Source organism: Ammodytes marinus (genome assembly GCF_949987685.1).
Source record: "Ammodytes marinus genome assembly, chromosome: 18".
Taxonomy (NCBI): Eukaryota; Metazoa; Chordata; class Actinopteri; order Uranoscopiformes; family Ammodytidae; genus Ammodytes; species Ammodytes marinus.
In genome coordinates this window covers 7,500,622-7,528,016 of record NC_137222.1, presented here as the reverse complement: position 1 = coordinate 7,528,016, position 27,395 = coordinate 7,500,622, and the positions used below count along the sequence as shown (strand labels likewise).

Genomic DNA, 27,395 nt, shown 5'->3' with positions numbered 1-27,395 from the left:
ACTTTCACAGGAGAAAGATAATTCGAACACCTACCAGAAAACACACGTTGTTTTCTTATAATTAACACATTCACTTACATAACTGGAATCTGCCATTTCCCTTCACAGCTGCTTGCCGTTGGTTGATGAAGTGGCTCATTTGCATCGGTTGGCATTTACTGTCTGTAGCACTTTAAGCAGAACCACGGGGGTGGACGCCATTACAAAAACCATCTAATGGATGCAGGAACAATTAAAAAGATTACTGCCCCTGTAACGCTTATTGACCTTTTTTCTGTGAACGACAATACATTTTCTTTTGGATTATGTAAAGTTATTTTTCATATTATGATGACATATCAGTCCCAGGGGCCATTTTTACCTTTTAATATACTTTTGTTAACAAGACTTCTGTGCTTTTACTATAGGATTTTGTATGTAAGGTTTTTACTCCTAATTGTGTCTTTTTACATGAATGTATTTCATTTTGTTTAAGTAAAGGATCTGAATACTTTTACTGTACTTTTTATTTAAATTGCATTTAACTATATATGAGTTCATGTTTTTGATCAATCAGCTAAAATGATCCTTCACATGTCTGACTTAAACTTGGCACACTACACGTTGTACTGTGTAGAATTGTGTATGTGACAATACATTTTCCACAGAGCTATCACTGCAGAATTATATCTTAAAAATAGCCTTCTATAAATCAGCTCCATAACCCCAGTCAAATAGGAAAGGTGTATGTTTTAATTCTCTGCAAAGTTATATATAGCCTTATTCTAAACACGTGGGCTCAAGTTGAAATGGGGAGGAAAAAAAATAGCCTTACATAAAATGTCATTCGAGGACAGGGCCTCCATCAGCGAGCAAGTGCCTGTCTGGAAGCTGTCTGGCAAGAGGGATGTTTTAGATGGCTGTCTGGTTGTTCTGTAATGTCGATGGAGAGAGAGAGAGAGAGAGAGAGAGAGAGAGAGAGAGAGAGAGAGACTATCTGTACTGTGTCGTGACTGTCTGCTCGGCTCTGCCTTCAAGAACTCCGGAAGCAGGTCTCGAGATGGAGATGGAGGCTGCAACATCCGCGTGATCATCGCCGGAGCACCAATGGCTTCTATGAGGACACCGGCATCCCCTACCGCGCGTCAGGAAAGGGGGCGGAGCCGGGGAAAGCTCGGTCACGCTCCGTGGGTGGCTGAGCGTATAGTAAAGGCGCTGCCGGTATTTAACAGAGACAGAGCCGAGGAGAGCCACAGACAAGACCAAGCGTTCTGAAGCGATTTCAGCACCACCGCGACTGGACAGCGACAAGTAGTAGGCTACCGCCGGCCAAACAGCAAACTAACTAACTTTACTATCATGGTTCTCATCTGGACACAGTTCGGTGTTAAGGCCAAAAATGTCAATGTCAAGTGCAAAGTGCGAGTTATGCACAGAGGCGACAGCTCAGGCTCCTCATCATCGGCGGTAAGTACAAGTTTTTACTTAAAAGATTTTCATATTCTTGTCTGTTAAATTACTAGGCTAATTATATCATCACTTGTTTATATTATAGTAGAGAATGATTTCACTGCTAGAATAGCTTCCATATAAGGCATCGCGTTATATAAGTAATGTACCGGCATCTCTCTGTTCAGTCGTTGCGGTGGGTTCATTCACAAGCAAAAGTCGCTGACACGCTTTCAGCCAATCGCTGTAGAGAATCTCGGTTGTTGGGGGGAAAAGTCTTTTCCCCTCACGCTGCTTTCTCCCTTCCACTCCTCATCCATGTTGTATTGGGCATCAGCTTATACAATTCACGGATTTGAAGTTGCAAGGCAGCATTGAGATAAGGGTGTTTTTTTGTTTTTTTAGCTGTAGGCTGAATTTATGCATATTAATAGAGACTGTGCATCAGTTTGTGTGGAGGAAGCCGGTATATAAACCACTCTAGGGAATGAATATTTGCGTGCTTATAAATTATTTATCATCAGCCTTTTTTGCACCTAAACTTTTGGCACTGTTGAGATTTAAAGGCATAGGCAAAAAAAAAAAATGGAAATATTACAAAGAAAATTGTCTAATGCCTGACTGTTCCTATATTTTTTCACAGGAGAGCACCAAGTCTGAGCCGGACACGCCCTGTCTGTCCATCAAACCCATGGGCAAGGACTTCTACAAAATCCTGGGTGTCACCCCCGAATCCAATGAAGATGAGATCAAGAAGGCTTACAGGAAGATGGCCCTCAAGTTCCACCCGGACAAGAACAGCGAAGCCGACGCAGAGGACAGGTTCAAAGAGATTGCCGAGGCCTACGAGATCCTGACCGACCCCAAGAAGAGAAGCATATACGACCAGTTTGGAGAAGAAGGTGAGAGCCAGCACGTCACTGCTGAGAGTTACATAGTTCAAATAGGAACCGCCATCTGGCTAATTGGGGCTGGTGCATAAACTATTCATGTCATCATCAAGGTTAAATGATGATGTTCAAGTGGGAAGATCACGACTGAAACATTTCCACTACTAATAAACCGGCTAAACGTGTGCAGCAGCGTAGACAGCTGTGGGGCGGATAACTTATTAATGGTGCAATGAAAGACTCTTCCGAGTTCAGCAGCTGGTGCTCAGTGTAGAAGTAGAGGAGGCAGCATCAATAATCTAATAAGAATGAAGCATCAGATAAACCCTCCGTTCCAATCCAAATACTTCCATGCTATTTAGTATGTCAGAAAAACATGACCGGATGTCCTAATACTCCCAATTGCATTCTGTAGCATGCAAACCAGCCTGAATGTAGTATAGTAAAAAGAAAAAGTATGTTATTTGGGTTGAATTTAACCTAACTCCTTTTTGTTTTCTGTGCTTTTTTTTTAGGCCTTAAAAACGGAACCTCAGTGACGGGCCAAGGCGGCGCTTTCCGCAACCATTTCCACGGTGACCCTCACGCCACCTTCTCCTCCTTCTTCCACGGCTCCGACAAATTCGACATCTTTTTCGGCCCAGACTGCGACGGCGAGGAGGACCTGTTCAACCCCTTTAAGAGCTTCCCCTTCAGCCATGTGGGCGCACACGAGGCCGGGCCACGCAAGGGCCAGCGGCGGGCGCAGGGCGACGAGGTGGTGCACGAGCTGCTGGTCACCCTGGATGAGGTGATGCACGGCTGCACCAAGCACGTGAAGATCGCTCGCAGCCGCCTGGGCTCTGACGGCCGCGGCCTGCGCTCTGAGGACAAGGTGCTCAACGTGGTGGTGAAGAAAGGCTGGAAGGCCGGCACCAAGATCACCTTCCCCAGGGAGGGCGACGAGACGGCAGCTAGCGCCCCCGCAGACGTCACCTTCATCCTCAGGGACAAGGAGCATCCACAGTACAAGAGGGACGCCGCCAACCTTGTCTACACCGCCAAGATCACACTCAAAGAGGTGAGTCGGGTACACTCACTGTACAATCAGGCTTAAAGGTTCATCAAGGTAAAGGGGTTTGGCCTACCACAGGAGGGGGGGGGGGGAACATCCCAGACCAAATGAATTATTTATTATGAAACATAGTATTATGGTTATTATAGGTTATTAGTAGATATACTACGTCATAGTTCCAACCCCTTATATGCCTACTCAAAGAAAAGGCTTAAATACATCTTTTACATAACCGCCGAGTGATGCGTTCTCTGACACGCCGGAGAAAATCGATTTGTGAGCAGCATCAGTGGTACATAAGCCAGAAAATGTGATTAGTGCCAAGCACAGGGAGGGCGATATCTTTGATTGCAGTCTTAGGATAGAACACGGTGTTCTGCTATAGGGGCCCCCTGCTTACAATGGGCTGACAGACCCCCGCAAAACAGAACAGCAGCAGCATTCGCCTGCCAACGCCTCTGTTACCTCATTGGCCCCTGCAGAGTGAGAGCTAAATATAGCCTCTGCACTTGCTGCCCCCACAAAATCGCACTTCAATCCCCCTCTCTCTCTCTCTCTACTATGTGTACTGCAGATTCATCTGCTGCTAAAAGGCCGGCACAGAGCACAGCTTTTTTGGCCTCGCTCCATCGCTGGCTCTCACTTCTTCCAGCCCACACACAGATTAGCAGGATCTCGGTCACAGAGACGGCATTTCAAAAGAGCTCCTCCATCTTTCTATTGCTCACTTCAGTCAAACAAGCACTTATATCTCCCACGCAAAGATAGAAAATAGAGCAGCGTTTATCAAATCTGTAACACCGGTTTGTTGCATAACACATCATCAAGCCATTATGCATTCAGAAAAAAAGACGCCACATATTTATCTTTTATGTAACTTGACCCTTTTTCTAAAACCACGCATATAAATGATTTTCTTTTCCCAAGTGGTCTTTACCCCAGTCAGCCCACACAGAAAGCCTTATGAAACCTGTTCTAAATGTGACAACAGGGCTACAGAACTAACCCTTTTCTTCCTTGTTTTTTCCAGGCTCTCTGCGGCTGCACAGTTAACGTTCCAACACTTGACAACCGGATGATGCCTCTACCATGCAGCGACGTCATCAAACCTGGTGCTATCCGGCGGCTGAGGGGCGAAGGTCTGCCCTTTGCCAAGAGCCCGTGCCAGCGAGGCGACTTGGTGGTGGAGTTCCAGGTGCTCTTCCCTGACAGGATCCCACCTCAGTCCCGCGAGATCATCAAACACAGCCTGGGCCAGTGCTAGGGCCCACTGCCTTGTTTATCTCATGACCTGAGATTGATCCATACAGCTTCACCATGTGTGTAGTGTTGTTATCAATTCACAGACGCGGCCTTGCCAAAAGGTGCTAATCATAATCACAACCAATCGCAACTTCTTATTGTGTTTGGGAAACGGCAAGTGGCACTTTAGTGAGTTGTAGTTCAGCGAAGAGAGAGACGACTTTCTGCAGGTGTTAGGGGTGATGCCTGACAACTAGCGATGCTACATTGGAGCAAGGGAGGTCAGAAGAAGTGACGAATGGGGTCTTTGGTATCCGAGGGCATCCATTGACTCAAAAGCCTTATTCTTGAGTGAAAAGGTCTTATGTACTGTTATACTTGCAAACCCATCGCAGGATATCAGTGTGCTATTCAAGTCTGTATAGACTTCCTTAAACATGATACAGTAGAAACATGTGTAGACAAAACAACTTTGTTATAGTTATATGGTGTTCATATGACGGATCTTTTGCATTGATTTATTACAATAGCAAAATATACTTGTGTACGAAGATCTACTTTGTATACAAAATGCAACAATGTTGTCTCTAAGAGAGATTATCTAGTCAAATGTTCTATTGAATTATTTGAAATGTTTGTATATATATACATATGATGCTAACTTGATGTATTATAACCTGATAGAGAGACATGATTGAGACTGAGAGCATGAAAGAAAATAAAAAAATAAAAAACTGAATTTGACTTTGTTCTCTTCTTCATGATGGTGTAGTGGTATAGTGGACTACAAAAGTCCAGAGCACACGCGGACAGACACTGCAGTGATCCATATAAAACTTAACACGGGGAGGCCATGAATATCATCACTGCAGAACTGTAGATGGAGAGATGCAAGAGTCTTTCTGTTTCTGGCCACCTGCTGCCATCTAGCGGTGGGTTGTTGCAACGACAACGCGAGACACCCCTTCACATAATAGGACGCACCTGTTGATCTGTAATCTATGCGACTACCAACCGAGTGCGTGCTGTCGTCTCAGATCAAGCCTTTACTGCTTCGTTAACACTGACAACATTGACAGTCTGTAGTGATGAAGACAAATGCGATAAAAGACAAAGTATTCCCAATTGGAGACTGTCTACATTCGAGGGGCAGGCCGATATTTTGGATGAAAAAGAAAAAACGCTTTCAAACACAAAGTAGCCCCACATTGATTGACACACCAAAGCCACCTGTGCATTGAGAGACAAACGCATAGCCTAATCTCAAGTGAGAGATCCTCAGCTAATTTCTCTATGAATCACCCTTAATGTCCTCTGGGGATGAAATGTCGCAAATAAGTCAGACCACAGCATCCAATCTGACCGACGGTTACCCCGTGACGAGTCTGACTTTAGTGGTCCTTTTGCTCATACCCTGTGTGGTCATTCTGCTCCTGCTCAACTGCCTGTTCCTGGGCTACAAGTTATTGATCCTGTCAAAGAAGAAGAACGGCAGCAGACAGACGCGAGAGAACACAACGGAGGAGATGCTTCTGCAGTCCACCCTGGCCCTGCAGAGGGTCGGTAGGGTGTCCGATGTGCCCTTCCCTTTGCTGCAGGACGGGAGGAGAGCTTACATGTCTCTCTCGGAGCCCGCCCTGCCTCACCATCACCAACCCGTCACCTCTTCCAGGGCCTCGTCCTGGGAGAGGGACCACAGGATCCGGCTCCTGAGGCCTGATGGTGCCACCGGGTCAGGGTCCCCAAGGGCGCCGCCGAGCAGCATCCGGGCCACCTCTTCAGCGGCCGGTTCCTACCGAGAAATCCACCCGCCCTCCGGATCACGGACCCATAAAGTGGGTTGGTGTAAGAGCGCACCGGTTCTGCTGCCTCACTCCAGTGATTCAGAGGCCGAGACCTGCAGAGTGAACCTAGTTCCGCCAAACTCTCCAACGGTGAGTGGGAATATCCCATATCAAAAGGGCCAACTAATGTGATGTTATTTTTCTTATTGACTAATTGGATACCCATTTAAAAACCGTTGCAGGAAATAGCCAAAAGAGTGTTCTACCCTTAAGGTTAAAGCTACAGTGCGTCACTTTTTATATAAATTAATGTCTGTTATATTCAAGCCATCCCCGAACGAGTTGACACAAAGTCGATTAAGCCTTTAGCTCCACAAAACTCTGTATTTCTCAGTATGGCAGCGTTTACAATCTGGTGTCGCCCCCTGATACTAGCAGGAGCTCAGATAAATCCGAAGAACCAACAAAATGCTTCAGTTGTTGATTCTACTGCTAAGAAAAAATCTGGACATACAGCAAATTATAAAACCATGTGCTATCACCACAGGCTTACCTCATGTGCCAACAGTGTTGTTGTAATTACTCAGAAATTCCTCATTGGGGTGACAGAAGTTACACACTATAGCTTTAATAGAAATATTTGTTATGATTGCATTTGGCCAGTGATGCCAATACAGACATTTCCCAACATGTTCAAACTCTTTCCAAATTCTTGAATAATACCTGGACCCTGGTTTCCCTTGGGTTGATTATATGCACCATTTAAGTGCAATGCAAGTACTTAAACGTAGGTTAAGGGGCATTAAGATCAGCTACTTAAACAGGACCCACCCGTAGGCCCTTCTTATGTCAGTTTAATGTTTGTTTCTCTGGCGTTTATTCCCATATTACCAACTAACTGTGATGGAATTGTTGAGGCCCCTTGTAGGTCAGAGGGCCTCGGGGGGGAAAAGGTGTGTGTGTGTGTGTGTGTGTGTGTGTGTGTGTGTGTGTGTGTGTGTGTGTGTGTGTGTGTGTGTGTGTGTGTGTGTGTGTGTGTGTGTGTGTGTGTGTGTGTGTGTGTGTGTGTGTGTGTGTGTGTGTGTGTGTGTGTGTGTGTGTGTGTGTGTGTGTGTGTGTGTGTGTGTGTGTGTCAATCAGTCAATGTCTTCAATAAGCCTTTTCAAAGTGTGTGTTTTCAGTCAACTTTGTGCCTAAAGTAGTGTTTGTGTTTTTCCCTTTGTTGTGACAGCAGGAGACAGAACATGTGGGTCATGTGCGTCGGAGCAGTACTTACGAGTGGCTGACCGATGTGAACCCAGATGTTGCTGTGCACATGTTTGACAAAGAGGAGATGGAGTGTGAGTACACCAGCCGGCCCTCGGAGACGTCCCGCCTGAACACCTCTGCAGTGGGTCCTGGACTGGACAGCGACTTTGGTGCCAGTGCAGGTACAGTGGCCTATACGCTTCAGTCTCCCTCATCTGCACTGTGAATAACATGTTACGGCTGCAGAAAACTGACAAACACACAATTGTCAAGTTAGAATGTGTATTTTTAAATTAAAAAAACGAATTGTGATTGGTGTATGTATGAGTGAGCACTAATTGCAAGTTAGTCCTCATCTTTGTGTGAGATGTAAATAATATTTTGGTTAATCTGAAAAAAGTTAATTACAGCTATATAGTTCAAATGTCAACATTTTGTCATCTTGAATTGACACTTATATATTTCAAAGTACATTAGTAGCTCAGTGCAGTTTTCACTACAATATTTGCCTAGAAATGTTTTGCATCATCAACAGTATGAGTGATTGTTATTTAAAGCAGAGGATTTTTAAATTACTTTGGAACATACAGGGGATCTTTACATCATTTTCTTAAATATGCCCATGGTTTCTTTTCAGGTGTCTCCCTGCGGATTCTGTCTGCAGACAGTGACGGTCTGTCCAACGGTGTCCTGGCTTCGAATTTAGAGTGGGATTATTACGACCCATGCTATGTCAGACAGAATTATGTGCACAAACATAAACACCACAGACCTGTAATGCACGCTAAACAGTACTGGGTGTGACACATCCCAACTGTCAGTGCGATTATTCATTTTAATGTTTATTTATTTGTATTATTTATCTAATCTAAACAATGTTAAATGTCAATGTTTAAATATTTTAAGAATGTCTTCATTTATTTATTTTGGCTCACTGATAATCACTTTTACTTTACACTTTGTAAATTGACATTATTTTTGATGATTGCACTCTGCCACTGAATTTGTTCAAATTGTGAAATTTACTCCGCACCTTCACTCGTTATTGTGAAAAAACTTACTATGCACTTTTTCACTTTTTATTTATGTTAACTATAGCCACTATTTCATATCAAAAGGCAGTTCAGGATTTCAGAAACACTCACGTAAAATGTATATTCACTGCTATTGTTTGAAATGTTTTGAATCACTCTGATCAATAAAGACTCATTTAGAATTCAGTTAAGTGCTTCTTAATTACTTTTATCTGCATAATTAAATAGTGAACTGTAGACAAAAGAGATAAACCCTATAACACTGAGTATAGATAAGAATAAAACAACATAGATACACACTCACATCTTTTTAAAAACTGCCTGTTGGTGCTGTTTTTACCATCAAACATGTTTTAAAGTGAATCAAGACATCAATGGAATTTTAGTGGTTTGGACACCCGCAATAATGGAGTCCTGACCAGCAGAGGGCACTACAGTGTAGTAAGTGTGTTCAGATTGTCATAAGGTTTTCAGCCAGTATAACTACAAGATTAAAGTATATAACTGATGAAACTGAGCCTTCTCTGGAGGCTTGTATCACATTATTAGAAAATAATCTGATTCATCACTTGATAGTTGCTTGTCAAACACACTATTAGAGAACAATGAGGCTCACCCTCTTCTACTTCTGGACAAATGGCAAATAAAGTCAACAGCTCTCAGCTGTGCACGTCCTCTCAAACTGCATGAAAACAAACAAGTGAAACAAAGGACTTCACACGTTAGCTCTTTAATCAGAAAATCCCATTAGTCTTTGCTGTTTTTTTTTGCGATTCGTTTCATCTGAATTGCTTTCATCGAAATCAACAGCACACCAACTGTTTTTTATTTTTCTGCTTAACAAATGAAAGGCATGATTTTAGTGTCATAAATACTGTATTGATAAATAGTATTGATAAATACATTAAATTGTGCTTTGAGAAAATACAGTATAAATGGTGGAGATGTATAAAAACAAAGAGACCCAACAATAGCCAAACCCAATAAGAGGTGATTGTTTTGTTGGAATACGTTATTCTCTCATAAGAGATATCTGTACATCAAAGATCAGGTCCCACATGAATGTTTTCATGAAAGTTCATAGAAAGTATAACTGACTCGAACTATGCAAACATGAAAACCAAAAAGAACAAACAGCATCACTTTACTCAAAGCTGGAGAGGAATGTCAACACAACTTGCTTGAGCTTAGCATCAGATGCCTCTGATATTTGACCATCGGCCCTGCAATCAAGAAGAGATTGGTCACAAAATACATAAAAACAGAATATTTATATAAAGCTAAATTAAGCTTTATAACTTACCTAATGGCTGACAGCAAATCTTGCTGCTGGCTCAAGACGTGCTGCAGGAAGGACTTCTCGAACCTTGTGATCTTGCTAGGATCCATTTTGTCCAGGTATCCCCTGACACCAGCATAAATGACTGTTACCTGTTCCTCAATAGCCATTGGGCCTGAAACATGAAAGCATAAAGCATACAGTCACAATACATAGAGTGGATCTATGTTTTGTAAAAAAGGGTGAATTTAAACGTGTATACTCACAGTACTGTCCCTGTTTAAGGAGCTCGGTCAGACGAACACCACGGTTCAGCAGCTGCTGAGTTGCAGCGTCCAAATCAGAACCGAACTGAGCGAAGGCAGCCACCTCACGGTACTGGGCCAGCTCCAGCTTCATGGTACCAGCCACCTGGTGATGGGCAGAAGGTCAATGGGTCAGAATCCAAAGACATTCATTGTGATAAAAGCTGGGAGACTGTGATGAAAGCTGACCTGCTTCATGGCCTTGGTCTGGGCAGCAGATCCCACACGGGACACGGACAGACCCACGTTGATGGCTGGACGAATACCTTTGTAGAACAGCTCAGTCTCCAAGAAGATCTGAGGTGTGAAAAAAAGTAATTAATCAGGATTTCAATGAGTCACGCCCTATGTAGTGGAACTACGTCTCTTTCTTCATTGTAACTCTACAACTTCTTGGATTGAACTAACAGTTTTTGAAAAGACAAGAAAACTTTCCTTGGTTTTAAAATGTTTACTTGAAAAACTTCAAAATAAATGTCATGTCTAACGCACCGTCAAATTACTGTAGCTTCCATCAATATCCTGCTCCAAACTGACTAGTAGGTTACATCTGTCACAGCTACAACTACACTGATGCCATTACATCGAATGTAAAGCATAGAAATATATTTTTTTTTTCTATCATTAATACATTTTATCGTTTATAAATAAATATTTATAAACCATTTTGAAATGTTATTGAAATTACTGTTGGAGAAGTTTTTTTTTTTAACTAGATCTTTATCATTAATCAATGGTTGGCTCTTATACACTCACCTGTCCGTCTGTGATGGAGATGACATTGGTTGGAATGTAAGCCGACACGTCTCCGGCCTGTGTCTCGATAACGGGCAGCGCTGTGAGGGAGCCGCCACCAAAGCTTTCGTTTATCTTGGCAGCTCTCTCCAGCAGACGGGAATGTAAGTAGAAGACGTCTCCTGGGTACGCCTCACGCCCGGGGGGGGGGGCGACGCAGCAGCAGGGACATCTGACGGTAGGCAACGGCCTGGAGGAAGATAACGCACAAGGTTGGGTTCATATGCCAACTGAACTTTGTTTCAATTATGAGCAGCCACTGGTTTTACCCATGGGCAAGGCACGTCTATTTATATAGCATAATTCAGACACAAAGGCAAATTCAAAGAAAGCATATAAAAGAACAAAAAATAAAAATAGCAGCAGACCCGGGTTCGAATCCCGCCCGGGTCAGTTCTCTGCATGTCATCTCCTCTTTGACCCATTTCAACTCTAGCCCCTTTTACACAGAGATTGCGGCATATTGACGAAACAACATCACTCCAAAATGCCGGCTTTGCTTGCTTCTGTGTTATTTACACAGAACCAAGCAACGCCGGCCTGCTGGCGCATCAGTAGCGCCTTTTACACAGCGCTCCGGAATGAAAGAGGTGCTTGTAAACAGCGTCAGGTGTGACGTAAACATTTAGCGCCGCGCCGGTCAGCTGCTTTACAACAACAATACTGGCCGGTGAATTGAGAGCAGAAGTGCTGGAGCTTGCAGTAAGAGGGCCGTATTTTACTGTCCCCACGATGTGCCAGTTGATCTCGCTACGCGCTGAGTCCAACATCTCTGGGACTGTTAACCAAACTGACAAAAATCACTCCGCTGCTCACTGCTTCACCTGTGTCTGTGTGTGTGTGTGTTTGTGTGACAGGTTGGTTGTGAGCGAGTCTCTTTGTGAGACAGACATAAACATACACACAGTGTGTGAAGTCACGTTACTGTAGGCAGAAATAAAGTGTGGATATACGCTCAGACTTAGGATAATAATAGCGGCGGCGGAATCCAGTCAAGACGATGTGAGTACGTTTGGCCGCATATTAAGACAGTAACTTCAGGCTGCAGCCCGCAATGTAAACGTTCCGCAGTAATTTTCTCCATGAATTGTTATTTATGTTGGGGGATAATGCTTTGTTAGCTAGATGGAACTCTTGTTAAACATATTGGCCGATTAGAATTATTATTTGTAGAGTGTGCGAGTCTTGAGTTGTGTTAGCAAAACAGTAGCTCTGTGGCTAACAGCTGAGCCCGAGCCTTCAGTCAGCTGAAGCAGACAGTCTAGCGGGGCGAGCAGACTATTCCCCCGTTACTAGGTCGTTCCTATTTACTTGCGTAACTACGTTTTAGTTACATAAGAACCTAGAGCAAGAGCCCTCCGCTGCGCGTCGGGCTCCTGCTTCAGCTTGTCGGTCTTTATTTCTAGCAAGTGACCCGTTCGCTATACTTTATCCCTTACTTAGCCTAGCCTAGCTTTCCCATTGTACAACTTCTCCTGGGCAGAAATAGACTCATACACTCTGCAAAATGAAGCGCGGGGGTTTGGATTGAGCAACGGACCTTATGATCAGCTAGATTATACGCCGTTCCTTTTATTTGGTGATTTTTACGGGACATCAGGCCGCCGTGGTTAATGTTAAACACACGTCCTTCAACTGCTAACATGGTCGCATGTTTAGAACGTAGACTATGGAACGTCAAACGCCCCCCAGTTCCGCATCAACAAGCTGGAGCATTTAAACAGAGAGGCGGAACTGATCGTGTCGGGAATCTTACTACCCCCCGAGGTAGTAAAATTCCCGGAACGATCACTCGCACCTTTCTTCCCTCGTTCCGCAACTGTCGCATTTATACAGCAGGGCGGAGGGCCGAAAGGCCGGCATATTCCCGGCTTTCACTGGCTGTGTAAAAGGGGCTTTTAGCCCCTTTTACACAGCCAGTGAAAGCCGGGAATATGCCGGCCTTTCCGCCCTCCCCCCAGCTGTGTAAATGCGACAGTTGCGGAACGAGGGAAGAAAGGTGCGAGTGATCGTTCCGGGAATTTTACTACCTTGGGGGGTAGTAAGATTCCCGACACGATCAGTTCCGCCTCTCTGTTTAAATGCTCCAGCTTGTTGTTGCGGAACAGGGGGGCGTTTGACGTTCCATAGTCTACGTTCTAAACATGCGACCATGTTAGCAGTTGAAGGACGTGTGTTTAACATTAACCACGGCGGCCTGATGTCCCGTAAAAATCACCAAATAAAAGGAACGGTGTATAATCTAGCTGATCATAAGGTCCGTTGCTCAATCCAAACCCCCGCGCTTCATTTTGCAGAGTGTATGAGTCTATTTCTGCCCAGGAGAAGTTGTAGGCTACAATGAGCTAGGCTAGGCTAAGTAAGGGATAAAGTATAGCGAACGGGTCACTTGCTAGAAATAAAGACCGACAAGCTGAAGCAGGAGCCCGACGCGCAGCGGAGGGCTCTTGTTCAGCTTGAAGGTCGACCTAGTAACGGGGGAATAGTCTGCTCGCCCCGCTAGACTGTCTGCTTCAGCTGACTGAAGGCTCCGGCTCAGCTGTTAGCCACAGAGCTACTGTTTTGCTAACACATTCCGCCGCCGCTATTATTATCCTAAGTCTGAGCGTATATCCACACTTCATTTCTGTCTACAGTAACGTGACTTCACACACTGTGTGTATGTGTATGTGTATGTCTGATTGGCAGATCGCTGCCCTCACAAAGAGACTCGCTCACAACCAACCTGTCACACACACACACACACACACACACAGAGGTGAAGCGGTCGGATTGATTTAGTCAGTTTGGTTAACTGTCCCAGTGATGTTGGACTCAGCGCGTAGCGAGATCAACTGGCACATCGTGGGGACAGTAAAATACGGCCCTCTTACTGCAAGCTCCAGCACTTCTGCTCTCAATTCACCGGCCATTGTTGTTGTTGTAAAGCAGCTGACCGGCGCGGCGCTAAATGTTTACGTCACACCTGACGCTGTTTACAAGCACCTCTTTCATTCCGGAGCGCTGTGTAAAAGGGACTACTGATGCGCCAGCAGGCCGGCGTTGCTTGGTTCTGTGTAAATAACACAGAAGCAAGCAAAGCCGGCATATTGGAGTGATGTTGTTCCGTCAATATGCCGCAATCTCTGTGTAAAAGGGGCTTTTGTCTCTCCAAATCTATCTAATAAAGCAAAAATGCCCAAAAAAATTATCTTGAAAAAAATATAAAGTGTGTTGGCTGGTAAAAATGCCCCTCCAACAATCTGAGGGATAAATCAAACTAACTTGCTTGGACAGATCGTCGTAGATGATGAGGGCGTGATTGCCGTTGTCTCTAAAGTACTCTCCCATGGAGCATCCAGAGTATGGGGCCAGGTACTGTAGAGGAGCAGCATCAGAGGCAGTGGCAGAGACCACGATGGTGTACTTCATGGCGTCTGCGTCAGTCAGTCTCTTCACCAGCTGAGCCACTGTGGATCTCTTCTGGCCAATGGCTACGTAGATACAGTACAGCTTCTTCTTCTCCTCGGATCCTTCGTTGAAGCGCCTCTGGTTGATGATGGTGTCGATGGCAATGGCAGTTTTGCTGCAAAACAAAAGGAATATACTTAGACAAAAGTGCTGTTGATACACCAATAATCTCAGTTGTGTGCTTTGGTGGCCAATACTCTCTAGGTTGAATACATTCAAATCACTACACCTCCTTGACCACCTGACTTTGAAAGCCATTAGGGCGAGACACTGCAGGGAATAATATAAAAAAAAGTTAAGCAGTGGTCAATTTGAAGATTTTTTAAGATTTAATGATTTATAAAGATGAAAGCCTGTATCCAAAAATCCAAAATCTGATAACTTTGTTATAAAAACGATATAAATATTTGACTTGTGTTTTTTTCCAACATCTAGATATTTGGTTATTAAAGAGATGCAAATGTAAGCATAATTAGTTAGATTTTTTGCATATTTATTCAAACATTTCTGAAAAAAATTGTAATAAAGAATCATTGTTTTAACACAACATTCCTCTTACCCGGTCTGCCTGTCTCCGATGATGAGCTCACGCTGCCCGCGGCCGATGGGGACCAAACTGTCCACGGCTTTGATGCCCGTCTGAATGGGCTCCCTCACAGAGATACGAGGGATGATGCCAGGGGCCTTCAGACCAACACGTCTGCGGATACTGGAGCCTAGGGGGCCCTATGAGGAAAATAGTAACTGATTTCCGTAGGCATATAACAACCCAGTCTCACAGTGAAATGTTTTAATTATTATGTTGGTCCACAGCTCAAAACATAGTTTCACAAAAACAGCCCTGCAATTGAGAGATTGTTAAGTTGTTTGCTTCCAATTTAAAATGATTGCACAGTGGAAAAGGTATAGCCTACACATTTCACTGTGATGGGTAACTAACTAGGTTGGTTATTCACCTTTAAAAAACACCTAAAACAATCTGACCATTTCAGTGCCAATTTTGAGAAACTTATACGATTTGCGCAATGGACCAACGTTTTTACATAGCTTATATTTCACTATGAGACTGGGTTAATCAATGAGAACAGCGCCCTCTAGGGTCACACATTCTGACAGGTCACAGCTTTCGGTGCAACACCGGAACCGGCATGTAGACAGGTCACAGTAACCCGGAAGTACTTCATAATAAAGTCCTGATTCTTTTTTTCTTCTTTTCTTCTTCTGTGTAATTTTGTCGAAGTACGGATAAGTTATAAAAAGAAGATATAATCAATCAGTCAATACATATGGATAAGATAACAGAACATAACATAACATATGATAACATGAGATAACATATGATAACATAAGATAACTTGAGATAACATAACATAAGAGATCTTACTTGATTTATCCAGGAGGGAATTGTTGGGCAAAAGTTAAAGTGTAAAATAGTAATAGTGACCTCCAAAAAAGCGCTATATAGGCTACATTCTATCAATTATTATTACAATTAATATTCAAAGAATTTACAAAGGAAAATTTACCCTAAAATGTGACAAAAAGGGAGAACTATGTGCAATGAACTGTTCAAAAGAAAATATGTATAATTTAATTTACTTTTAGCAATCAGATAAATGTAGTGGATTACATATTTTTTAGTGGAGTAGACAGTAGCAAAAATGTAAATACTACTGCACAATGGTAGTTAACTACTGAAGGCTAATACACTCCTCTGTTACTAATGTTACTCTTTTTTTCTCTTTATTGACAAGAAAACATACAGAACTGCCGTAGGGGATGAAACATATATCAGTATAGAAGGGCCTACAATAGGGGATGAAACATATATCAGTATAGAAGGGCCTACAATACAAATGATACAAATGTTGTCAAATTAAATAAGAGGGATCATATGAACAAAGTAGAATACAAAAATAACAAAAAGGGGTATTAATTAAAGAAACACAAGGCAAAAGCAAAACAAATAGCTATAGGCCTATATCACTACATATCTTATTGAGATTTTTCTAGACTTTTTCTAGACCTTTTTCAGTGAGGAAAAAAAACAATTTAAATAATTTATAAACCATACAAAAGAAAGCCACTCTCCATGCTAATATTGTCTATACAATGAAACTAATAGATCACTGACCAGACTGTATCATGGACCTATAAAGAAGAAGACTTTATGCCACAGACTTGTAAAGTGGTGTTTTATGCAGTATCAATATCCGACCCACAGGGGGCGCTCAGCTATGAAAACGAGACCGGAAGTGTCGCATGTAGCTTTGTGAGAGACGGACGGCTGATGGAGACATTTTAAAATAAACACACAGCTAACTGCTAACAGAGCTTGCGAAGGTGCGAGCATACTGCGCCAAAAACACGTTCAATATCTTTTATACGTTTTAACGGATTACATTATATTTATCAGTGCATTGTTTAGGGCAGGAAAAGCAACGAGGCTGCAAATTATCGAAGATGTCGAAAAGTCTCTCACTGGGAGAAGAGGAATAAAACTAACGCCGCGGTAAGTTGTAAGCAGCGCAACCGATTTTAAAATGCTAACTTTGCTATTGCTGAGACTGAGCTGTTAGCCGTTAGCTGCTGACATTATCCTGCTTGATACGCCTCTGGTTGGCTGGATACCGCTTCCATTTATAGGATCTTATGAGGCAGCTGTCCTGCAACCTGAACAATTTTCCATGACTTGTCCGCTGTCCTATTCTCGCCAAGTTTACAGAGTGTGAGGTTATGACCGAGGTTAGCTTCACTACGCAGCTAAAAGTAGTGTCTGGAACCCAGCCTGTGTTAGCTTCAGGTAGCACACACATACTCAACTAACTAAAGTCTATTTATCAACAGTAGACGCCTTAGTATACACAGTTAGTTTAAAGGGGGTTTAGCAGACTTTAATTAAATCATTAAAAGGTGGTGTCTGGTGTGAGACGCACAAGTAGAATACAATTCAAAGCTAAAGTAATGTCAGTTAGTCGTTGTAGCTAGCTAACGTAAATTGCTTGTAGTGCTAATGGGAATGTATGGCCCAATTGCTGCATAAAATGTATGGCCCAGTTTCTGCATAAAATGTATTGAAATGATTTGTTGGTTTTCATATGACAACAGTCAGTAGTTATGCATCATGTTAGCCCAGTACGAAATGCACACAATAAGTTTAAAGTCAGGGTGTTTATGCGAGTTTAAAAAAGGAGGGGAAGTAACATTGCTTGATGATGTCACTAGTGGAGATCTACATGTTTACAAATAAAAAATTCATTTGTGGGCAGTTGTAATCATGGTATTACGATTTTGCCCCATGCTCTTAGAAATCCAGCTCTTGCACAGACAGCCTAGATTAAGACTATAAATTGATATTGGCGATGTGTTTTTCTTCCAGCAGGTGAGCTCCGGTCCAGGCACATTGGTCCATGTCTGTTGGACCTTTGGGCTCTGGGTTCAACTAGCATGAAGATGGCCGATTCTGGGAAGGCAGAGGAATTTTTAGATGCAGAGTGCCCGTTAGAGTGCCTTGACGAATCACAATCAGCCGCGGCTTCTGTTCGGGGAGAGCAGGACGAACAATTAAAAACTGAAACCACCACCAGTACAAGCTCACCGCCTAGGGAAAAGGAGGAAGACAGCCCTTTGCAAACAGAGGGTGAGCAGAGTCTCCTCTCCATGCCATGCCTGATGAAGGAGCTCCGCCGAGACTCCCCGGACTCCCAGCATGCCTCTACGGGGAGTGACAAGCCTTTATCTGCTCATATCGACGAGAGCGATGACTCAAACCCCTGTATGCTGTCCCCGTCCTCCAGCGGACACCTAGCTGACTCAGACACACTCTCCTCAGGGGAAGAGCGGCCTCGTCCAATGGGCGAGGAGGAAGAGGGAAACATGGACGCTGCAAACGAGCCCGGACAGGCGGCAGGAAGGCAAACGTCTTCCTCGGCTACAGGCGGGAGGAAGTCCCGGCGGTCACGTTCGGAGAGCGAGATGCCTCCTAATGCAATGGCCGCAAAGAAAAACCGCTGCCAGCCAGCCGTGGTGGCAGCCGCAGGGCAGGAAAAGCAAACCAATGGAAAGCTGGGAAAAGTGAAAGGTCACCGGAGCCAGAAACACAAGGAGCGGATGCGTTTGCTGAGGCAAAAAAGAGAGGCGGCAGCGCGGAAGAAGTATAACCTGCTGCAGGACAGCAGTACGAGTGACAGCGAGCTCACGTGTGACTCCAGCACCAGCTCCTCTGAGGACGACGAGGACGACACTTCAGGAGGTAGCAAGACAATCAAGACAGATATTTCAGGTAACAGCCGATGTTCACCACACAAGCTTTTACCATAGTACACTACTTATTACAACTGTCCAGGCTTATAGTAGCTGCCATTTAGATGTTTCTATTTCATGTAAAATACTGCATCACATACAGTCACATAGAACTGCAGTGTATGACAATCACAAATGATTAGCCACCATAGTCAAATACACAGTTTAACAAGAAGAGGCTGCCTGCATGACTTAACATTATCAGGCTACCAAAACCAAGTTGTTTACTTGTCACATATATTACATGACTGTACAAAAAGCCTTTGCAATATTAGTAGAAGTTCTGCTTTGTTTGTGTTTTTATCACTTTCTTTTGTTTTTATTGTTTTCTCACTCATCATCTGTCTCCATTCACCTTGTCTTTAGATACTTAGAAGGTATGCTTAGAAGGGCCTATGTCCATAACGTCACTTCACTTGGGGTAAAACAATATAGGTGTTGTTGGAACTTCGTCAAGTCGTGGAACTATACGTTAACGGAGCTGGGTTTATAATCGTACCTATATTGCGAATTCTGCAATTCAACGAGTGAGCCATTTATATCCTCAGCCTTTGCTGTAAATAGACAATGGTGCATGCTCTTACCATGCTAGTAGGGAGTTGCAAGACTCATTTAGTTTATCTTGCTTGTTGTCTCTGCCTGCAGCTTTTAAGTATTCCTCAGGTCCATCATACACTTCACTGTCTACACAGGAGGCAAAGAAGCTTTGTAAAATAACAGGTTAACAGGTTGTTCTTTTGTTTATCTTGGTTTCATAGCACTTTGTCAATTTAGAAAGTTTTTTTCATTGACTAGAAAAAATGTATAAGGCAAAGACAAACATTGACCCTGTCGTTGGAACATTTACCCTGTGTTTGTCCCTTAGTTAATCAAATGCTTCCTGATAATTGTAGAAATCCCCTGGGTGAGTTGAGTTCTTCATAAGTAGCTATAAGCAGGATGGTGTTTACAGCCTGACTGGCTGGCTGCTGCTGCTGCTGTTGTTTAAGGAGAAGTCACTTTGTTTACTTTAGGCTGATCTTTTTACTGTGATTGCTTTGTCTTATATAGTATAAAATGTTGGTTTGTTTCTTGTGTCAAGGTTTTTGTTTAATAGATTATAGTATAGTGTGTTTCCAGAGTAAAACTAGTTTATCTAGTCTCAGATTTAAAGGTATAATACAAGTTGCTTCTTTTGGCTGATACTATCCCCAACACATATTTTAGTTACAGCAGGAAATATGGTCAGTCATATTATGTCGCTTTTCATAATAGATTTGTAATTGATTTGCCTCAAATGGGTGTTTACCTCCAACCTCACCCAATTAAGACATTTTCACCACCACAGTCGCTCAAGACATCTGCCTTAGGAAGTTGTACCACATGAAATCATTCTTACATCCCGCACACAGATCTGAGTGCTTCAACTGCATGATGTAGTCCATCAGCATGACAGAGTCGATCTGCACGTCACCAAACAACAAACTCATTTTCTCTTTTTTAATACAAAAAAATCCACCTCCGAAAGCATGAACGTGCCACTGTATTTTCTTATGGCTTGGCCTCAATGTCTTTAAAGCTGGCTTCAGACGTGCATCGGAGAGATCCAGAGTGGGCGCCCAGATTCATGGGCTGCTGGACAGCGGCACGTGGGACAGGAACAGCATCGGCAGCGTCCTCGAGGAGGCCATGACGCGCTTTGCCGTGATGCAGCGCCAGACCGAGGAGCGCTTCCGTGTTTGGATGGAAAAGCTAGCGCACCTGGACTCTGACGACTCGTCCAAACGCTCGAGTGACGCCCTAGAGGGGCAGCCGAGGGCACGCCCGCCCCCACCCAGTTCCTATTTGCCCTCGTCGGAGTCTTCAGAGACTATGGCTGCCTACATGTTGGCACGAGAGAACAACAGTCTCACCCCCAACAACCCCATAAACAACAACAACAACATCCTACCTGACGTCTCCACTCAGAATGGAAATCTAGGTGTTCCAGACCCTGGGCTCTTGAATGTTTAGAGGACTTCTACTTCACTCCTCGCTGTTTCATATTTTGATCTTACCAAGGGTATAACTATAGTTGATGCAGAAAGCATGGCAATGGGAATACATAGGTAAATTATGTGAGGTCACTAAACAGATACACCCTCAACAGTAGCTGGGCCTGAGCTGGTCATTTGAACTTGTGCAGACCTGAGGCCCAGTGCATCTGCTGGCACTGAATCACTGTGAGACTTGACATTCAGAATAATTCAACTCACCTCTTTGATTTCTGCAGCATCTGTGACACGGACACTGGACACATCCCACTAGACTGATGAGTCAGGGCTCTCATTATTGCGTATTCCTTAAAGTATGGCTTGTTTGTTTTGGTTAACCAGCTGTACACATACACGCATAAACACATACACACACACACACGGAGTAGCTGATTGTCATTCATACAGAGTGCATCACAGCACCTGGGCAGCCATTGTGACCGTGCTAGGTGGGGTGCTGCTGCTTAATAGCATGTGCCTTGTCATTCTGACTTCATGCTGGGAATCATAGATGGAGCATCAAAGTACTATTTCTTTAGAAATTAGATTCAAAACTCGACATTACCCTTCTTTCTCCTGAACTACATTTGCATTTTGCTTGTGAATTGTTCAGGAATTTTAAAATCTTGTGACAACCTTTATATTGGTGGCATAGCTTTACTAACATCTAAACATAAAACATAGATTTGCCTAAAACTATGAACAGTATGCTAACCCACACAATTTCTTTTTTTTAAATCGTATTCCATAATTAGATGTTTACAAATTGAATATTTGCCTTTTGGTTACATTTGCTGCCATTGCTGCCTTTGTGCAGTAACAAGAAACTAGTGAGGGAGGAATGTCTCCCAATGTTTATTTTGAGTAACCTATGTATGGAATATGGACAGCAGATAAGGCATGGGTTCCTATGTTGTTGTGGCTAATTGCTGCAATGTGAAGAGCCCCGAATCTTCCCTCCATATAATCGCCTCGTTCATTTATCTGCACTGGTCTGCCGGCTTGGTCTGTGTGTCTCCACAAGGCACTGTGTGTTCCGCAGCTTGACTTTAAACTGAAAAACCCAGGCAACTAACTAACAAATACACAGCAGTAATCCAGCTGCAGTATGGTGCATGGCAATGTTTACTGACTTCCTAAAAACTGACTGATCCGAGTGATCAAGTGGCCTTCTCTGGTTCTGATCCTGTGGTCTTCGAGGTGGAAACGCTTCCCCCTCAATCCTCTCCTAAAACTACTTTGACTGATATAGACGACTTCAGTGTCCCAGTTCTCGACACTGCTAACATTAGCTTACCATCACAGACATTGATGAAGGAATCTTTGGCCTAATCATATTTATAGTTAGAATGTTAAAATGTAAAAGTATTACATTTTCTGTATGTGTACAGGTAGCCCTTTGGCTGTCAGTTTTACAAAACTGAAAGCTGGAGAAGCATTGTTTCCCCCACCTGTTTGCATGTGATTATATTAGTATATAGAATGTGCAAGGCCAAATTAGTTCTCATCAGCAGCATGTGTGCAAGGTGTAGCTTTGTTTGTGCTGATAAATGGTGACTGACGGAACATTTTATCCATTTAGTTGTTTTATCTCTTGACCTACTGGTTGTTTAAAAATGTGTGAAAAAAAAATTGTGTCTTATGTTTCATTGGTGCATTAACACTTTGCCATTTGGGTTTCGAACGAATTCAACAACTTGCTGTCCTCCTGAATTTGTCAAAACTGAAATAACCTTTTAATCAACTGTTTTGTCAACGTTGGTAAAAGGAAGCCTTGTGCATACAATCACATACTATGTGCATTAAAAGCAACACTAGTAAGGACAGTCCATTGTTTGCCAAAGAGACTATCCTGGTTTACACAAGTCCTTTTTCTATCTTAAAGTGCATATGGCCTTTACATTGGCAGGTCTTGGGTTTCTCCGGTAACCCTGGTACCTGCTTATTTCAGCCCAACCAGCTATTCATAGGCAGTGTTCTCTCACAGTACATGCTGTCCTGACAAACCCCTTTACACACACCCACAGACACGTCTGGAAAGCAGTGTGTGGATGTGTCTGTGTGTGTGTGCGTGTCTCTCCCAGGGACTCCTTTTTACAGGGTAGAACAAATATACACGTCCCTCTCTTCCACACAGTTATTCTTCTGTTGTTTGGCCTTTTTTTATTATTATTATCCCCACTACATTTCTTTCACAGAGTAAGATCATTTTTAAGTGTTTTGTAAAGACTGTATTCTAGTGTAGTTTTTATGTGAACGGCTGTTATTTTAAAAGCAATAAACGGAGAGAAAAAAAATGCTGCTGCAAAAGGTTTATTAATACACTACTGCATACACAACTACTCTTATAGTATACAGTGGAGTGCACTGGAGTAGCTTTGAAAAGGCACAATAACCTCAATTCACAGGGGGTGGTTTCTGTAATTGTTCCAAGTTCTTACAGCTGAACTAGTGTAGTCAAGTTGAATTATCCAAAATGTTGTTTCACTGTCTGGGATACTGGGAGTGTGTTGCCTTGTGTTGTATATTGAACAAAACATGCTGCAGTGAGCGGGATACTCTGTTCCAAACAGTCCTACTACTCCCAGGCATGATTTGAATAATAAAGTGTTTTCTTTGTTTTCTGCAGACGGGCTTCCAGTAGTGGGTCACTATGATATTTCAGACACTGATTCTAACCAGGAGAGTATGAGTGTGGAGACAGTCCGGCCCACGGTGATAAAGCATGAGCTAAAAACACACAGAGGCAAGGATATGGCAGCTCACTCTGGGTGTATAAGGGCTCTGAGCTCTATGGCAGGTCAGTTACAAACTCGCTAAATCCAATCTGATAACTTCCACTCTTCTCAGTGGGAAGATGGGACATTTAGAGGCGTGGGTGTCTTCAATAAGCAACGTGCTATGTGGGGAAAACGCTCTTTATAAAATCTCGGCAAGACTCCTTTGAAGTACTATTGCCTTCATCCCACACACCACTGGCTTACTTTTGGTACTATAAAAAAACTTCTTTCCTTGCTTTGAGACAAATGTTATGACTCACTAGCCGGCATTGTCAAAACATCAATATAAAGTCCTCAATTTTCTGTTTTGTCCAATGTCTCCCTGCTCGGTAGTTCTAGTCGGCTTTCTCAGACACAAGTGTCAGATTCATCTTTGTTTCCTTTTTTTCTTGTTTGTGTGTGAAAGCAGCTGCAGTCTTTATGTGTCAGCAAAGGCCTAAAGCTCTCTCTTCTACTGCGCACAATGTGTGACTCTGTCCCTCTTCATTTGTTTCAGGCCACGTGGAGGCAGAGCTGTCGCACAAGGAAAGTTCTCACCACAACAAGGGCCAGATTAACATCGCTTCCTCTGACAGCGAGGTGGAAATAGTCGGAGTGCAAGAGAAAACACGGTAAAAAAACAAATTCAGTGTGGAAACTATGTCTTTAAGAAATTGCATTTTTTATTATAACAATATATTTGAGTATAAACATTACTGTTGTAATATATTACCTTACAGGTTTTAACACACACCCCTCCTTTTGACATCTCATTTGTATTAAAGCTTTAGTGCGTAACTCTTTCAGATAGATGAATGTCGGTACATTTAAGCCATTGCCAAACGAGTTGACGCAAATTTGATTCTACTGCTACAAAAAGTTACACACTATAGCTTTAAGATCCAGAATCATATGACGGTATCAAACATACAATTCAATGGTACCTCTAGCAAAATAAAGATATTTACAGATTAAAAAAGGAAAAATTAGCAGAATTGCATCGTGCTGCAAATTGAACAACTAAGAGTCACATAAAGCAAAAAGAGTGCATTTTTAACATTTATTTTAATTTTTTTCTAAATTCAGCTGCGCCCATCCGTGCGGAGGGGTTATAAAGAGTCTGTCCACCTGGAAGGACACCTCAGTAGAGCAGTTAAACAGCACAAATCAAGCCCAGCTCTGGACTACTGTTACCCCTCAGCCCAACTGGGTGTCCCCTCCCGAAGTGGTGGATCTCACGCTGGACGAGGACGCCGGACACAAATACCCACTTTAAACAACATGTACACTGAAGACTCCTTTATTTCCTCTCACTCCTCATCCCTCCTGCCTTGCCTACATGTCACAACTGAAATCCTTCCTATAATTGCGGCCTGGTCTGTAACCTCTCGTGGACCCTCCCTGCTCCGGGGCACTGTTTGTTTTTAACTTACTGTCAAACAATCAAATGTATCAAAGCCATTCTACTGACGTGATTCCCCCGATCTTGGCTTGTCAGCTCAGAATTTAGTTGTAAAAAAAAAAAAAAAAAATGCACAGCAGCAAGTCAAGTGCAGATGGAATTGTACGTGAGTGATTTATCTGTTAATGATAGCAATATCCTACCTTCATTTAATACCTCAGTTTCCCCCTGATAACTGATAGTCATTTTGTGTTGTAAGCCGTATAGTGAAAACGTCAAAGTTGCTGCTTGGGAGTGTGTCGGTATCAAGACATGGCTGTTGACTTGCTTCACTACAGACTCTGAACGGCATATTCTCAGACTTGATCTGGCATTTTTATCTGCAGTCAAGGCAAAAACAAATGGCAGCTGATCCGCTTTCGGATCGACAGTAAATCGTAGATTAAGGCCGAAATTTTCCTTTGTAACTGTCAAAAGGTAAATTTTAGTTTTTCAAAAGTCTCACCACTGGTTTCAAATTTAGGTCAGTCTGCATTGACAGCTTTGCTTGACTTTACTGTCTGGAAGGTTGTTGGTTTATCTTAAAGAAATAGTTCGACATTTTGTGAAATATGCATATTCGCTCTCTTGTCAAAAGTTAAACGAGAAGATTGATGCCAATCTATGGGTGACATAAAGCAACAAGTTAGTTCCGCTTAGCGCAAAGACCAGAAACGGCCAGGCTGGCTGTGTCTCAAGCTCACTAATTAACATGACACAGTATGTCATGTTAGTTTTTGTGCCAGACTATTTCTTGGCTAGGCACAGTAACTTATAAGTCTCTAATGGTGTCCTAAAATAAATAGTTGGACGGAGCAGTTTTTGTGCAAAGCTAAGCTTATCCCTTACTAGCTGTCACTTCATATATAAAGGAAAGACATAAAGGTGGTATCGATCTTCTCATCTACCTAATTCACCAGACAATAATTAAGAATTAGCTTTCAGTTCTGTTACTTCCATATAACTCATACGTTTTTCCTGTTTAAATGAAAACAAACCACTGGTTAAACTCAAGACGCTGAGGGAAAGATACAAACACACTACAAAACGGCTCTTTACACCACAACATTACTATATGTGGTGATGTATTGGCAATAAAAATGTTTTTATCTTCTTTTTTTGGAAGCCACAGAGTCTGAGTGTCCCAGATGACGTAGTTATCAGTGAATGTATGACTGGGTGCACTTATTGTTTCCTGATTGGACGCAAACACCTTTTTAAACCTCTGGGGACCCCTTTATAACAACTGAGGAAGTGTAATTTTTTCATTGAAAACTGCAGAGAAAGATGGCCTGAATGCCTTGAAATGTGCACTATTTTCTTTTAGAATCGTATAAAGCGTATTCTTTTACCTTACAAAGAAGTGGATTTTGCTATCTCGACTATAAATATTTTAATATATAGATGTGAATTTAGCACACGTGTGTGTATATATATATATATATATATTAAAAAAAAGAGTAAAGGTTGTGTTGAGTTTGTTCCCACATGTGGGCCATTTTTAGATGAGACTTTTACTGTGTGAACTGTTTATACCCTGATGATAGGGGCCTGCTCCCTCTCCTTCCCTGTGGTCTTATTTCTGTCTTCACGCCGAATTGCAGCTCCTGTTTCATTTTCATTTTTTCTATCAATGATCCAACTTCATAATCTGTTTTAACACGCAAGATTAGTATATTGCATACTGGATATCACCAACCCTCCTAAATGATGCTTGAAAATTGTAGAATTGTTTACTTCTGCTGGTCACAGAAGATAAGGGAAAATGTTAACTATAAGAAACAAAACCAAAGTCTAAATGGAATTTATGTTTTCAGTTTTATCTTTTGTGATTTCAATTTTTTTCTTCCACTTTATTCCTTTTAAATTGACTTTGTGAGTCGATATCTCTTCATTTGGAAGTCAGTGCATTTTATTGTGAATTTTGTTTTGGCCAGTTCTTGCCGCTTCATACAGCTGTACCACTGTAATGAAAATTGACCAGGCCACTTCTGCTTGCATAATCCACTTTGCCATTGTTCCTTAGGATTGTAATGAAATGTTAGTAAAGCTCATGTCTTTAGCGATAGAGGTTTGGTAGAAAATTCAGGCAGTGATGCTCGACTACGGTTGCACGTAGCATGTTTGGTCCATTTGGTCACATTTTTAACCTCGAGTCAGATATTATCCTCATTACCAGTCATTTAGCCTCACTCTTCTGTTTTTATTTTGTTATGTTTTGTTTTATTTGACTTGTCAGTATTTTAAATTAACAACAAAAAAGGTGTTTTATTTTGTTGCTTCTGCAAGTCCTTGACTTCCTTGAAATTCTGTCTGTAGAACAAAAAGAAACTATTTTAAAAACTAAATAAATAGAGCGTTATTTAATGACA

General features: G+C 42.5%; 4 protein-coding genes across 7 annotated transcripts; 3 read left to right on the top strand and 1 right to left on the bottom strand.

Annotated features, from left to right (window-relative positions):
• Window positions 1–1,338: 1,338 nt before the first annotated feature.
• On the top strand, window positions 1,339–4,636 carry LOC307264894 (dnaJ homolog subfamily B member 5; the record flags this gene model as incomplete). The annotated part of the gene is made up of 4 exons (XM_080046439.1): window positions 1,339–1,446; window positions 2,072–2,330; window positions 2,834–3,378; window positions 4,403–4,636. The coding sequence occupies 4 exons, from the start codon at window positions 1,339–1,341 to the stop codon at window positions 4,634–4,636; spliced, it is 1,146 nt and encodes a 381-aa protein (XP_079902565.1).
• A 1,303-nt stretch (window positions 4,637–5,939) lies between these two features.
• Window positions 5,940–8,450, top strand: hwa (huluwa; the record flags this gene model as incomplete). The annotated part of the gene is made up of 3 exons (XM_080047259.1): window positions 5,940–6,548; window positions 7,630–7,828; window positions 8,284–8,450. 3 exons carry the CDS (start codon window positions 5,940–5,942, stop codon window positions 8,448–8,450), a joined length of 975 nt encoding a protein of 324 aa, XP_079903385.1.
• A 1,374-nt stretch (window positions 8,451–9,824) lies between these two features.
• Window positions 9,825–17,149, bottom strand: atp5fa1 (ATP synthase F1 subunit alpha; the record flags this gene model as incomplete). The annotated part of the gene is given in 9 exon segments (XM_080046589.1): window positions 9,825–9,903; window positions 9,984–10,134; window positions 10,226–10,370; window positions 10,454–10,561; window positions 11,021–11,209; window positions 11,211–11,249; window positions 14,324–14,624; window positions 15,069–15,235; window positions 17,141–17,149. Coding segments are annotated over 9 exon segments (1,188 nt in total).
• ark2n (arkadia (rnf111) N-terminal like PKA signaling regulator 2n) lies at window positions 16,829–27,395 on the top strand. 4 transcript variants are annotated; one of them, XM_080047098.1, is made up of 5 exons: window positions 16,829–17,021; window positions 17,892–18,791; window positions 23,453–23,623; window positions 24,100–24,214; window positions 24,669–27,395. In XM_080047098.1, the coding sequence occupies exons 2-5, from the start codon at window positions 17,957–17,959 to the stop codon at window positions 24,856–24,858; spliced, it is 1,311 nt and encodes a 436-aa protein (XP_079903224.1). In that variant the 5' UTR covers window positions 16,829–17,021; window positions 17,892–17,956; the 3' UTR covers window positions 24,859–27,395. The 4 variants fall into 4 exon arrangements, with proteins under 4 accessions (XP_079903224.1, XP_079903223.1, XP_079903226.1 ...); XM_080047097.1 differs by having other exon boundaries at window positions 17,889–18,791; XM_080047100.1 differs by lacking the exon at window positions 23,453–23,623 and having other exon boundaries at window positions 17,889–18,791.

Bases quoted from the DNA above. Each gene is read 5' to 3' on its own strand.
- ark2n (XM_080047098.1), top strand. From the start codon at position 17,957: ATGAAGATGGCCGATTCTGGGAAGGCAGAGGAATTTTTAGATGCAGAG. The intron at 18,792-23,452 runs GTAACAGCCGAT...TGTTTTCTGCAG, and splicing joins AATCAAGACAGATATTTCAG to ACGGGCTTCCAGTAGTGGGT. The intron at 23,624-24,099 runs GTCAGTTACAAA...CATTTGTTTCAG, and splicing joins GGCTCTGAGCTCTATGGCAG to GCCACGTGGAGGCAGAGCTG.